At 43.9% G+C, this 15,052-nt stretch overlaps 1 protein-coding gene across 2 annotated transcripts in view; it reads right to left on the reverse strand.

The window, feature by feature from the left end:
- Nucleotides 1-5,588: 5,588 nt before the first annotated feature.
- The window catches only part of MED13L (mediator complex subunit 13L), a 244,806-nt gene continuing 235,342 nt past the window's right edge, over nt 5,589-15,052 (reverse strand). For both annotated transcript variants that reach the window (XM_090290784.1, XM_090290783.1), the window contains exons 26-31: nt 14,118-14,276; nt 12,698-12,874; nt 11,184-11,341; nt 8,361-8,522; nt 6,197-6,309; nt 5,589-5,721 (exon numbers count right to left, since the gene is read on the reverse strand). In XM_090290784.1, the coding sequence (XP_090146910.1) occupies nt 5,589-5,721; nt 6,197-6,309; nt 8,361-8,522; nt 11,184-11,341; nt 12,698-12,874; nt 14,118-14,276 (902 nt within the window). The remainder of the gene's footprint in view (nt 5,722-6,196; nt 6,310-8,360; nt 8,523-11,183; nt 11,342-12,697; nt 12,875-14,117; nt 14,277-15,052) is intronic.

Here is a 15,052-nt window from a genome sequence, read left to right on the forward strand (position 1 = left end):
GGTATCTGTCTCCTCCCGTGTTGAATCGACATCTTATGATGACGCTGGAGTGTCCTCTCCAGTGAAGCTGAAGCTACAGAGCCTGGGCAGGGTGATATGGAGGGTCTGCTGTTGCCCCCTGTACCGTCAGATCAATATGACGTTGCTGTCAGGTAAGGTGGCCTCTCCCGGGTCACGGCAAATGGCTGGAAGATCACTGGTTTATCTTGCCAAGTAAACATGACTTTGATCCCTAGACCTGATAAGGGGATAACTTCCTAAGCTTTGCGGTGATATGAGAAATAACGGGGGGCGGGGCGGGGGGGGGACATGGGTCTGTGTAGCTATAACTATGTAAACATTATCTCCTCTCCAATTCAAAAGTACATACTCCAAAAGGAAGCTGGCAGGAAATTATTTATGGAAATGATGCATGTAAGTTAATAAGAACAACATCCTCAGTAAACAAAGTAAGATTTAAATAAGAGGAGCTCATTGCAAATACTCACTGAAAACGTTCAAGCTCAAATTAAATAGAACAATTACTATCTTACACGCTAAATTACTTAAACCAATGTCCCCCTCCCCACAGCAAACCTTTCCTCGGGGTAGCCCTCCAGTCCTCGCTCTTGTGCAGCCCATTTTCCTGAATCCCGTCTCATTTTATTTAGCAGCTAGATTGAAACATGCCTAGCGGCTAAACCAGGCAGTGACCCCCAGGGAGCCGCTGGGAGGCGCTGTTCATGCCACCGCGTTGGCCTGTTCTGCGTAGCAGGTCATTTTCAGCTCTGTGACAGGCTTGCTTTGCCACCTGTAGGCTGAACAGAGCATTAGGGTACAGACCAGACAAATGCCGGTTTTAGATTATTAAAACAAAACATGTGCTTTTCTCACTTCCCTGCTTAAGGAAAAAAAAAAAAAAGTGAGACCGACCCCAGCGTCTGTCTGCTTCTTCCCGTCACCTGGTAACTAATGCTCATTGAGGAAATAGCTTTTCCAGAGAAAAATCAATCCTTTAATCTTATCCAAGCCCTTCCCTGGGGATTAAACTTTCTTCCCTCATCAACTATTTCTTACCTGCTTCATTACTTTGGAGTCCTAGCCAGAAGCAGTAAGTGTCAAAAAAATCTTCTTTAAACCTGACGTGAGAATTTCCAGGGAAGTGGGGGGAGACTGGTAAATCTAGTTCCCAGCGCAGGAGGAAGCCCAGGGCGGTCAGCACTACCATATAATTACCTGGCACGACAGAATTTTCTAATGGTGTCTCATTAGGTATTAATGACTTGAAATAATTACTGTTAAAGTGATGTTTTCGTCAAGGGGATATAAGCACATGGATCATTTAACAGCGAGATAACACAGTAATACCCTCAAGTTGGCTTGGATGGGATTTTAGCATCTGGTGAATTCCAAGGTGAAAATCTTCTTTATATAGTGGCGCTTGCGTTGTATAAGTGACAAGCACCAAAGACTATTTTCAGTGTGTGGCTCATGCTTGGGCATTAAGTCCTTTATAAGAAGTCTGCTTTTAAAAACGTCTATTGACAAAACTGCACTTTCTATAAAGACTTTTATTGGCTCTTTGATACCAGTAGGAAACAAATCCCTGGCCCCGTGATTTCCTGAGGAGCAGAAACATAAAACTCGGTTACGGCATCGTTGGAGGAGATCACTTGGGGTCTAGCAGAAGCTGAGCAAGGCAAACAGCTGAAAGCTGGTGGTGCCTGAATGCCAAGTCAGATTCATCTACATCTAAGTTGCAAAATGTTTTAAATGCATCCCACAAGTAATTTTTCCCACCTCAAAGAGATTTAGTTACCGTTGCCAAATTGGTACAGCTAGAAGGGGTTATGAAAGCCAAATTCCTAGCACAAGTAAAACCACCCTTCACTAATTGTGGGACAAAGCACCGCCGAACGCACCGGCAAAGCATCGAAGCTAATGAACGCTTGTAAAAATACCACCTAATTCTGATGTTTAAGGGAACACAGGAGTCGTTGGACTGATCTGATTACAGTGGATCTAGGAAATGTGTTTAAAGATTTAAATACTGTATTAAATTCTTCACTAATGCTCTTGGCCAGCAGCATTACAGGGTGGTGGTGCCTGGATGAGAGAGAGAAAGCAGTATCATCTTTGAACTGAAAAACGCGGCCTTGTTTTTATCCGTCTTCGTCAACGGTACAACTTAACGACGAGGACATGGCTTTGAGCTTGCAAATCAAATTATCAGGGAAACGCCTTCGTCCTCTTTTGCAGACCCAACAGCTGAGGCTCAGGGGTCTCACCAGTTTTATCTCTAGATCCAGAGCGATATACAGGTTTCTAAATAGATGGAGGAAAACTTAATGAGACATACTGCCCCCGGAGCGTGTGGTTTTTCCTCCCAGATGGACTCGAGGAGGAGGGAACAACGCGGCGGACACTGTGCAGCCCACGAGCGCCTTGCTTGCGTGTGGCGTGTTAGATGGCACGTGACTGTCGCCAGCGTGCAAATCGGGGAAACGTGAAGGGAGGTGTGTCTGTGATTTCTAAGGGACAGCAAAGAGAGACCGGCTGGGACTGTCAAGAGAATGAAAGAATTGCAGACCTGTATTGTGTTCCAGGATGGACCACAAATCTGAAGAGTTGGGAGACACCATTAAATGTGACTCAGAACAGTGAAGAGCTAAGCGCCAGGGCTCCTAATTCAATGGGGCGTGCGCCCTACAACTCATCTCGGAGTGACCTTGCACTTTGGAGTATGAGAAGGCCACCTGGGAATGGCTGTTGGCTGGGATAACGAGGGGCAGTAAAGTTCTGTGTCCGTTTTACCCGGGAACGTACCCAGTCAAGCAATGTTCAATCCGTAACACGCCATTTGAATAGGTGTAGACCGCTTTTATTATAAAGGCAGGATGGGAGGGGAAAAAAGCCACTCAAAGTTTCAGTAATTCAATAATTTATTCCTCTAAAAAAGTGTGTAAAAGTATATAGCTCTCATTCACAAGGTATATATGAATGACATTTAAAATGGAGGCCTTTTAGTATTGTTTCTTTTTATCAAAGTCTTTTAGTGTACTGTACCAGCGCTATACTGTAGTTTTTTTTTAAATGAACTTCACATATTTTTGTATTCTTTCAAATTGTTTGCTATATATAAAAGAAGCTCACTGCAAAATGCCTGAAGGAAAAAAGGAAACAAAAGGAGTTCAGAACTTCCCAGAAATGTACAGCTTTTACATGTAAAAAAGGTTCTGAGATGTAGGGACGCGCATGCCGGAACCCCCCTCCCACCCCGTCCCCCTTTTAGTTCAAACCGGGGTAAGAGTTCTGATTTCTGCAGAATTTCAAAAATTAAAAATAAAGAAAAAATAAAATAAGTTCTCACTCTGTAGCAAATCCAGGGCTTGTACATTTCAGATTAATTCAGTAAAAAACTCACAAGTAAAATAATGCATATTTAAGGGAAATATTATACAGACTTTTTCACACAGAAGTACATAATAAGATTTTTTAAAATCTATTGCCATTCATTTATTTTTGCACAAAAACGTATAAATATGTCACCAGCTTTTCTTAACTTAAAAAACTTAAATAAAAGACACCAGATGAAAACTACCCTTTGCTGCCTTTTTTTAAAAATTTTTGTAGGGGTTTTTTGTTTTTTGTGGGTTTTTTTCTTTCTCTTTTTCTTTCTTTTTTTTTTTTTTTTCCTTTTTTGCTTAGAAGAAAAGCCCCTGCATTAAAAACAGCCCATTTAAAAAAAATTCAAAGTTCTGATGAATTCTGGAAAAAAAAGCAACCCCAAAGTGGTAAAAGATTACAAATATCTACTTTACAATTTGTCTTCTCACCAAGATAATTTTATACAAGTTTACAATCTTCATCATCTTATGCTCTTCAAAAGGCCTTGAGAATTTTTCCTTTCTGATTAAGAAAAAATAGCACTGCAATATTTTAAAGTCAATTTTACACTGTACACATTAGATACAAATGATTTTGATATATCAGATTTTTTAACCTATACATTGCGAAAGTCGTCCCCCCTGCCCCGATCGGTGGAACAGAGAACAAAAGCATCCATTTACAAGGTCTTTCTCCGCTTTCACATTCCCACCACACCACTTTTTTTAATATAATGTTTTAAACGTTAGATTATTTCAAGAAAAATACTTTTACAAAATCCTATCAGTACTACATTTTTCCTTTTTTTGTTAATAACCAGGACATGGTAGTCTCTTGGAAGAACTTTTAAAATTTGCATGGTTCTCTCCACAGATGCCTAGCGCTCAGCAGCCTGACCAGAGCGGCTCCCAGGAGGCCACCGCCCACTGCCCACGGACAGACACGCACAGACTCGCACGCAGGTGAGGGGCAGAGGCGGGGTCTTACAGACAACCCTCTGGGGCCCAGAATGAGGAGTCATAAAATACTTCAATTAGCCACTAATGTTCTAAAAAGGCATTTTTTTTTTAAAAAAGTCCCACCACGAAGGTTCAACTTCAAGTACTAATTTAATGGTTAAGTTGTAATATTTCTTTGAAATAATATTCCTATGGTCCAGAAAAAAATCCACCATATTTATAACTGATTTTATGAGCAAACACTTTCCATTGTAATATGTACATGAGTCCCTTTTGATCTAATGAGAGGAGAGACCTGGCTTTCAATAAGAATTCACTAGAAAATATATTTCCATTGTGACTATATAAAACTAATGAAGGTACTTTGCCTCCATGGCTCTGGGTTGAACTTGACTGCCTTCTGTATAAAAATGTTATCCTTCATGAAACGCTGGCCACTTTTATTAAAGAACATGGCAGAATGTTTACCCAGTTTGTTCTTAGCAAAACCCACTGCTGGGCGGTTTGGAATATATCACTTTTAGGCATGATCTCCCCAGTTTGTTTCACTCCTTTTCTGGCTTCTAGGACAGAGGTATGTGGTCAAAGAACCCTACGGTGGGTCTGAGTTGGGTTTCAGCTACTGTACCTGGTCCTCGCGAATTAAAAAAAATGGAAAGAAATTCACAAAAAAACCACATGACAAAACAACTTAAAATAAATAAACAGATGATGTCTCCAGACCTTTTGTGTCTACACACAGGTATGAAGATAACGAAAGCACTCACGCCAGCCGAGACGGGCGCACGAGGGAGAGAGAAACCCCGCTGTGACATCGCGTACTGGCTGGAGCTGGTTCTTATTTTTAAGTGTCCCAGGATATGGAGTTCAGGTAACCCACAGGCCATACACCAATAACTAGAGGATTTCATCCAAAGGGCAAACAACCCTTATTTTTAAACAGAGACTGAAAACACAGACTCTTGTGCAAAAGGACACTGTCTCTTCTGTTTCCCTCTTAAAAACCAACACCGACAAACTCCCCGCGAAACCAGCGGAGTCATTGCTGAGGGAAGTTTCCGGGTCCACGAGAGGAGTGTCAACGAGTCACCCTGGTGGTGAACACTGCAGAAATGCCATGTGCCTGCCGAGGAGGCGCCACAGGGCAGCGCTATGGAGAGTGGTCTCGAGAGGAGGACGGGGCCTCTGCAGAGTGGAGCAGGGCCCTTGGGCCGAGGCTGCAGGGAGAAGGGACTGAGCCAGAGAGACCAAGTGCTTTCCTAGTTAGAGTATATTCATGATGGCGTTGTACAGCTGAGTGAGCACCACGAAGTGGACGGGAAGGCAGGAGGTGCGGTCCTGGGTGGCCGGGTTGCACGTGAGCCAGGACAGAGCGTTGTACTGCTCCAGGACAAACCTGCCGGGGGGAAGCCGCAGGTCAGGGGACGAGGCCCGGCACCGGGAGGCCGCCGTCTGCGGGGGAAGGCCCCCCGCCCTTCCTGAACTTGCCCCAGGCGCTCTCCCGTGGCCCTCCTTCCCGAGAGCCGCACTGGCCGAGCCACGGGCCGCACGTGAACTCATACATGCTGTAAGTATGAAATGGGCCCTAGAGCGCAAAGACTTAGTATTTAAACACCATGTGAAACAGCTCATGAATAGTTTTATACTGACTAGTGTTGATATATTTTGGATACATCTGATGTATTTTTGATCCAGCTGGTGAACTGACTGCTAAAATTAACTTCACTGATTTCCTTTCATTACAGCGTGGCACTGCACAAAGGGAGCCTCTCGTCCACGAATACCACGCTTCAGCTGAAACGCTGGGAAAAACAAGCGCAAAGGAACGGAACTTCAAACCGAGCTGCTCTGCTGCCGGGGTCTGCACCTACCTCAGAACATCAGATGTGGTTTTGGAGTCGAGAGGATGCGGAACCCGCTGAGAACCCCTGGCGGGGAGCAGCTCGTCCGTCTGCGCCACAGAGATGTGATGGTGCAGGGAAGCCTGGCGAGAGAGCAGAGCCGTTACCTTCCTGGGCCGGCAGCCCCGGGGCAGAGAGGGGGCTGCCGTGCCTGCCGGAGCACGTGCCCAGAAGGTCCTTGGAAGTTGGCCTTCTATGTGTCTATGAATCTAAGCTGCTCAGTGACCCCAATGTGATCCCACAGAACTCCATATCCTAGGGTCTGAGAAAAGAGGAGCAAGCTGGCCAGCACTGTAAGGGACGAAACAATGCGCTCCGGCAGGGCATGTCTGCAGAAGGCCTCACCACGTGCATGTGGTGCGAGGTCCTGGTGCTGTTCTTCCGTCCCGATTCCCACGAATTGATGTTAGTTCCAGAGGGTCCGTTAGGTTCAGATCCTTGGATTATTGGAGGTGGGGGGCTTTATAACTGGGGCCATGCCTTTCTCATCCCATCACGTCAGAAGGCCCTTAACACCTGCTGTCCCACCTGACTGTAACTACCCACCCACGGGCTTCAGTGGGTCCCAGCAGGCTCAATCCATCCTGAAGTTTCCCATCAATTTTTCACTTAATGGTTTGAGCAGTTTATTTTATTAAATAACCAAGAAATATAATATGCAAAGGAGAAGCAATATAATATGCTTGATTCTTTCTCTTTTATTTCTCAACTGGTTAATGAGTTGCTGCTCTAACAGCTTCAATAGGTGACTGGTAAATGTTTTATTTTTCAACACAATTATGAACCCATGGATTTATTTCAATCTACTGCTACCGCCATTCCTTTTGATGACCAAATGGTACCATTCTTGGGCAACGGAAGTCCCTCCACATTGGCTACTGGGTTCTTTGCTAGGACTCTAATAATCTTAGGCAACAGCCTTACTTTTAAAAAGCATGACAAGATGTTCCAGGTTCATCTTGAATAATTCTTACCTCAGACCTGGAATCAGTTATTTCTCCAAAGAATTCTGGTTCTTTTGAATAATAAATGGTATATAGGAACCACAATCATGGCAAGAGAGGTATTTAGGTTGTCACTATTCCTAAGCCTTTTCAGAGAACAGTTAAAATATGTACATTGTGAAAGAAGAAACAATAAATCTAGGTTCACACTGATCGTTTTAATTCAAAAATAAAGATTAAATAAAATTTTATATAACTTCTTTGATTTCGTAATAATATGTTAAAGTCATTAGGAAAATAAAATTCTTCCAATTATTTTTGGTTTTAACTTTCCAGGGGTGTGTGTGTATGTATGTGTGTCTTATACCACAAATGATTATGTAAGAATATTTCTCATTTTGTTATGGACAACTAATACTCCACTACTACAGTTTATTCGACCAGTCCCCTACTGCTGGACATTTCAGCTGTTTCTAATCTTTTTCATAGGCCATTTTTTGTTTTTGCCACAGTTTCTTTTGAATAGATTTCTAGGGCTGGGTTGCAGCATCAAAAGGAAAATGCGTAGGGCCGTAGAATCTGGCTTCTCCCACGGCCCCGCCATCAGAGTTATGTTGTCAAACCTTTGGCTCTTTGCCAACCTGTGGGTGAGGAATGGATTTCTTTCCAGTTTCCTTCACCCGAACTGGAAGTGGGCGATCTTTTGTACTTAACCCTTAGTTTGGATTAAAAGTTTCCAAGGAACGCACAGGAAGGAGCAAGTGTGACTCTCACCCTACCCTAAACCCTAATGAGGAGCGCGGCAGCCCGTGGCAGGGGAGGAAGAAGACAGACCCTCGTTACCTCCACGCAGGCTAACTTCTCCACGGCGATGCCCCAGGAGTGGGGAGGAAGACGGCTAAATGGAACCATGTGTCCCTCCTAGATGTACCCTCTGGACCCCACAAAGTCTCCTCTTTGTGTTAATGTGACTCATTTCTTTGTGACACGGTTTTGGGTTCCTCTCCTAAATACTACTCTCCACCTATAACCGTAATTGAGATATTCTCAGAGTATAAGTAGATGTGAGAGAAACAGGGAACAGAGTAAGACTACGGTGACAGAAATTTCTAACCAAAATTGAATTTAAGCGTAAGTCACTCACCCATTCCCCTCCCCACTCCCAACTTCAAGTATGATATCACACCAACCTTCAGGAAGAGGGGGCACTGGTTCTGAGCCTGGGGACACGATGACCAAAACCACTGGGGGAGATTCTCAGCTTTGGCAGTTGATACAAAATATCCAAGGGCCAGAGGCTGCTGCTTCAGCTCCTCAGGGGCTTCTCTGGAAAGAAGGCGCTCACCCTGGCTCTGAGACACAAAGTCCCAAAAGCATGATCAACATTTGCCACCAAATAAAACTTTTTAAAAAATCAACTTAAAAAAAATTTGACATATAATTAACACAAAACATTGATTTCAAGTGTATAACAATAACTTATTTTCTCTACTTGTATATATTGCAAAGTGAACACCACAGTAAGTCTAGTTATAACACCCATCACCGCACATGGTACAGAAATTGTTTTCTTGTGATGAGAACTTTGAAGATCTACTCTCTTAGTAACTTTCAAATATGTAACACAGTGTTACTGACTACAGCCCCCACACTGCACGTTACATCCCACGACTTCTCTTAGAGGTGGAAGTCTGTGCCCTTGGACCACCGTCGCCAACTTTTCGTCAATCACCCGGCACACTGTAATAGTAACATCCCTTCTGGCAGCACCTCCCACAAAAATACCAGGTAACCAAGAAAGGTCAGCAGGGGAGGCCCTGGGTCTGCCACACACAGACGCCTGATGAAAAGTATGGCTCAGGCAGAAGGTACCAACAAAACGAATGATATCAGTCACTTAAGCACAAATTTATTCTCTTTGGTTTTTTTCTGCGGAAGGTAAGCTCTGCTGTGCCACGCTATTAGTATCAAACTAAGTGAAAAGAGCGAGTCTGACAGCTGAAGGCACCTCCGCGTTCGTGTGCTCTTTCACCAGCCACCAACCAAACACACACGTGCACCCGGCCACCTGCTGTCAGCAACACTGGGCACAGCGCATCCCCGGGACCTGCAGGGCCCGGATGTCCCTGACCCGTCAGCAGTGTGAGTTCTGCCCACGAGGAAGCAGCGTTTTAATTTCCAGCTATCCCCCTCGTAGCAGGCTCCTAGGAGGGATTTACTGTGCATTTCTGAAATTGGCATTTTCCTCATCTTTGATTCTTTCAGAGCTGAAAATACAGTTTTCACATAAGCAATAATAAATAATCCATTTTCAAAAACCTTCTGTTTCAAGTTAAAATAAATCTTCAACCACTACACTAAGTTGTATTAGTTCTAAGATGATTAAAAAATAAAAACTTACTGGAACCTTTAACAAATTCTTTCCCCTGTTGTCATGTCTTAACTAAATATCAAAGAATGCTTAACAATTCAGAGAGAGGAAATGCTAAAAACCTCTCGGGGTCACCTGGCTACAGGTGGTCCTCGCTGAAAAAGGCCACCTGACTAGCTAGCTTCAAAACAGTGCTGTTAAAACTGCGGCCTCCTATGAAAGCCTTTAGGGCTGGAACGCCAACAAAGGGAGAAAATGCAGCACACCTCTGTTTCTTATAAAACTAACATCACAATACAATTACCGACCCTCTGTTAATGCAAAAACTGAATTACAACCACCAGTACTGGAGGTAGTTGCTGTTATCTCCATTTCACAGATAAGGTGGCCAAGGCTGAGAAGGGAAAGTAAGCCTGTCCAAGGTCACAAAGCCAGTGAGCTGGACAGCTGGAAGTCAGAACTGTGCTCACCGAGGGCAGGCGTTCTTAGTTGCTGTGCTATTGGCCTCTAGAATTCCCATTAACGCTCCATTAAAACTAGCCAATGTAAAATTTGTGTTTCTGGTTCCTAGCACAATCATCTCCAATGAATTAATAAACTGTCATTAACTGACAAATGGTTTTGGAGGAAATGAAGACATTTCAAATCTCTTCCTTCCCGAAGGAGGAGGCAGGGGACAGGCAGGCAGGCAGTGAGGACATCCGGGTAAGCTGACCTTCCCTGGTTTCATGAGCTCTGTGACTGAAGTTTTAAATCTTCTTCCTCTTGATTAAACTCAGGGCTGGCAATCAAAGTCCCCGGACAGAAACGTAAGCCCTCTAAGTATATCTTTGTGCCTAAATGAGTTTAAGCAGGGTTGCTTATACTTGTCCGGTTTCATACATTAGACACAGCAATTTCCTGTGTCTTAACCCTTCAGTCTCTTAGCATTTTAAATAGAAGGTACAATGCTGTAATAAGGTACGAATCATCTAGTGTTCAAACAAAGTCCGCACAAGGTATGGCAGAACCTTTTACACTTCCATCTTTTGTCAATCCACCCCTACTATCCCCACAGTATCTAAAGATGATGTGTTTTTTCCTTAATACCCTGCCACCAACCTGACCACTTCTCCCAAACCAGCCTCCGGCGGGCGATGCCGTTCCCGCAGACCGGCCACCGAGGAGCGCGGACCGCGCAAACACAGGCACCGCGCCATGACACAGAACAGGCAGGCTCCCTTCAGGATAATTCACCATCAACAATGTGGTCTTCAATTAACACAGTTACTTTGCATTTAAATAAGCAGGACTGTCCAACTAGCCTCTGAAAAACCACTATTCTGGCAAAAATTTAAAAATAACTGGGAAGCAGCAAGCAACCAAAACTAACTTATGCTGAGAAAACACACCACCGTTGCAGCTGTAACAGGATATTCTTCTGGAAAAAATATTAATCAGGAATAAGAATACATTTCTTTCAAATTCCTGCCTTTACCCAAAATGAAACCATGAGAGTGACTTTCCCACACTCGCTTCCCTCACATCGGGGACCAAGCCCACCCAGAAGAAAGCTGTGTGCAGTGAAGATAAGACACTTTTTGAGGATTACTCTCCTGAAGGCCGAGATTGTTTTAAACAACCAACTTCAGACCATCCTTACCCGACTATGCTGGAAGTGAGAGCCCACGCCGATTCCAGAAGGAGAGCCTGGGGACGGGACTGGGGAGGAGTTGGGGGAGGAATGGAGGTTCCCAGTTATTAATATGCCAATGTCATTGTCCATATCGTCTGGGAATGGAAGGTCAACAAACATGTCATCTAGAGGGAAAAAAAGCACAAAATTAAAAAAAATTATCCATACCCTCAACTAAATCAGTAATACTCTTTTGGGGGCCTATGACTATTACAAACCAGGTGCTATTAACAAATTAGTAAGATTTAATGTGTGCCTGATGAGTGCAAGGTGCTGCAAATTCTTCTGTCATTTTGTACCCTCTCCAATGATCTCCTAATGTAAAGTAGTAATGGAATGAAGAAATGAAGAACACAAGATAAAATTCCAAAGGTACCTAAGAAGATGGCAGAACAACTAAAGGAAGAAGCAATTTAATTATTTAACAAAGTTAAAACTGACATCATCTAAGAACACAGCAGACTCCATCTGCGCAGCCGACTAGCATCTAAAACACTGGAGGCTGAATTCACACACATTGTCAGGTTTAGTGAACTTGACCTAAGACTAGAGGCCAAGTCCACAAGCAGATCAAAGCACCACGTTTTCAGTAAGAAATCCTCTTCCACACCATAAAAGTAAGGTACACGCACAGCAGAAAATCTGAGAAGTATAAAAGAGGAAAACTATCACCCATAACCGAATTATACCATGAACATTTGCTGAATCTTTCCCTCTTATTTGTTCTTCTACTGTGTGCGGTATGAACAGAGTGGGGCAGAAGTACACTTACAGTTGATCACATGGGAAAGAATAGAGTAATTAATAATAACATAAGCATAAGCTCTGTGGCTGGTGTACTCACAACTGTAACCCGACTTTTGCCCACCCTGTGTACATATCTAGTGTGGTGTCCTTCTACCTTCCCCCGTAACAGAAGTAAATGCTGGCACCTGTCAAAAGTTCTTTAAAACACAAGGCAAATGGCTGCATCATATTGAGCCACTTACAGTTTATAAATAACCATTTCTTTAAAAATGCCTTAGTATAGTAAAACCAAACCAAAAAAAATCTAGTAAGAATAATGAAGTAAAGAATCGTTTTAGAATAAATTAAGATTCCCAGTGATTAGCTAAAGGCGGGTGCTATCATTATACTGCCTAGTAGTCTTTACACATCTCAAATCAGATCAAGAAATATTTGTTGAAAGAGCAACACCCATGTACTGTACACTACCAAACGGATATTACTTTTGCCTTTAATGAAAAACAGGAGAAAGTGAATTACCCAAAAGAGGAAAGTATGTATTTGGTCTTGGTAATAGAGCAGACAAATTATAAATCTTCCAAACCGGAAAGATTCTCTGTCCTGCAAGCCCCCCTTCCTCCTTCGCATGTGAGCGTTACACCACAGAGGGGCCTGCAGCGGCCCCAGCCCCCGGGCTCTCGCTCTGGGTCTTGTGGAAGAAGCTGAGCTCTAGGCACACATGGCCCCCCACTCACCATTGTTGGGGCTAAACCCATCTTCATTGGGATAGTTGGCTGGAGCCACCTGGATGGTGGACGATGTCGGGAACACCAAGATGTGTGTGCAGGAAGCGTCTTGAGGGGTGTTAAGCTGAGATGACTGCATATTTAATGCGGTACTTCGGCCAAAAACAGAGCCCATCGTGACAGCATCTTAAAGAAAAAAAAAATCTATCAATTCCTTTTGTGTAGCAATGAGTGACTCCGGCAATGACATCTGTAAGCGGCCCTGAACTGCAGAGGCACCAATCTGACACAACCGTCGCGATGAACGCATCTGAAGTCGCACACAAGTGTTTAAATATCTTCAAGAAACTGACTCAGAGCATATAGCTACGGTAACCCAAGCGTCATTTCATCCTGGAAAGGTTAAGATAAAATTGGACTGAGTCTACCAAATATGATTTAATTACTTATATAAGAAGTATTTCTAAAAAAAGAAATCTCCCATGTTTCTTCCTCCTGTGGTTGTCCACAATTTATAAAAGCACCATTTTCCTAAATGATACAGGTCGGTAGAAATGCTACCACTCAACTAATAATTGTTAGCAGTAACATTTATTGAATGCTTAGTACATCCCAGATTCTGTGCTAAATTCTTCATTCATGTTATCTTATTCAACCATCACGGCCACCTCGAGGCAGGAGCCCTTATTCCCGCGTCACGATGAGCACGGAGCACAAAGAAGCTGCACAGCCGGCCCGGGCGGTGCGTGGGGCAGGCCGGCACGGGCCATCTGTCCTTCACACCACAGCGCTATTTACTTTCATAGGCCGGGAGTGGACAAGGTCTCCCATTTGATCAAAGAAATATCTGGGTGGCAAACACAGGTTTAAAAGTATATAATCATTTTGTTATAAAATTACAAAATAGCTTAGTTGCTAATTAAAAAAAAAAAGAAAATCTGTGGCCACAACGCGTTGGCTCTCCACATGCTGGCACGGACTGCGCCTGTGCTGTGGTCTGGGCACTGTGAGCACTACATGCTTCACCCGTGTGCCTCCCTAGTCACCCTCTACTGCACAGAGACTCCAAATATGCCCTCTGAAGGCTGCTTGGAGATTCTGTCCAACAACTGTCTTCGAAACATGCATCACGCTGGTGTCCACGTTAGTCGTCTTTGGAGGGCGACCGTGAACGCCTAACAGCAGGCTGGGGTCAGACAACAGCGATTAGCCACGACTCGAAAACCTCTCAATCATATCCAGAATGTAGGCTCTCTCCCAAGCTATGGTCAACAAAAAAAGTGGTCTCCATTTTTTTTGCCCTGAGTACAATCTTCTTTTATAAAAATAAAAAAATAAAGACGCATTCTACACTTGTCTGTGGACTTAAGTTCGAATGGACTGAGCTGACGTGATAGCTCATTAATGAAACTGACAAGAAGAGATTTACCTGGCATCACTACAAAGGACCCTTGGGGCTCCATGGCAACCAGGCAGGCACTAAGGATAGAAGGAGAGTCTGCGGCAGAGATTCCACACATCCGGCACACGTCCTTGAGCCGTTTACTGATTGTCTGTAGTGAACATTCTCCAAGGAGGATACTCCAATCTGAAATCAAATGTCACGGTCATGCAGTCTTTAAAATCCATATTGCTATGAGGTTTGAGTGTTTTACCAGATTTGCCTGCTAAGTAAATTTCCAGGATTGGGCCCTAATGGGAATGTGGCTTTACAGAGGTTCCCCCTCCTTGCCACAAAGAAAATGTTACTGGACTTTTATTACACTTCATTAAGAAAGAAACAAAGGCCTACTATTCTGTAGACTGCAGTCAGGTCTGCAATGACCTGTGAGAGTCCAGCACAGACCCAGGTAGATCTAGACACTTCAGATGCTTTTTAAGGATGATGCCGGTCTGTCCTTTCCTTTCTCCTCCTCCTGCAGGCCTAGTTCTTTCACAGCCCCCACCAGCACTTCTCTTTAGAGGAGAGCACAGCTGGGCGAACCTCACTTTTGTGGACTGCTTGCTTTAAATCGGTTGTTTCCATGAAAGGCAAGGAGCAGCAGAAACGAAGGAGAACCTTCCTGAGAAAGCCCAAAAGCACTAAGAAACAGTAGGTGTGAGGGAAGTGCTCCAAAGGCTGCCACAGTAATTACGCAGATTAAAAGGTTGGTGCAGATTAAAAGGTTCTTTCTAACGTATGTTTATTGCCTCCAAACAAAGGCACTATGTCTCCTAGAGTGTTACAGGTCCTGCTCACTCTGGGCACTGAAAGGACTGGGTCCTCTCTTTTGACCTCCCTGACCCACGTGAGACATGTCACACTCTGGCCACAGCACAGCCATCACATTGCATCCCACTGATGAAATGATACTCCTACAGGCT

This window comes from Furipterus horrens, unplaced genomic scaffold (genome assembly GCF_987537825.1).
Source record: "Furipterus horrens unplaced genomic scaffold, mFurHor1.1.pri manual_scaffold_11, whole genome shotgun sequence".
NCBI lineage: Eukaryota > Metazoa > Chordata > Mammalia > Chiroptera > Furipteridae > Furipterus > Furipterus horrens.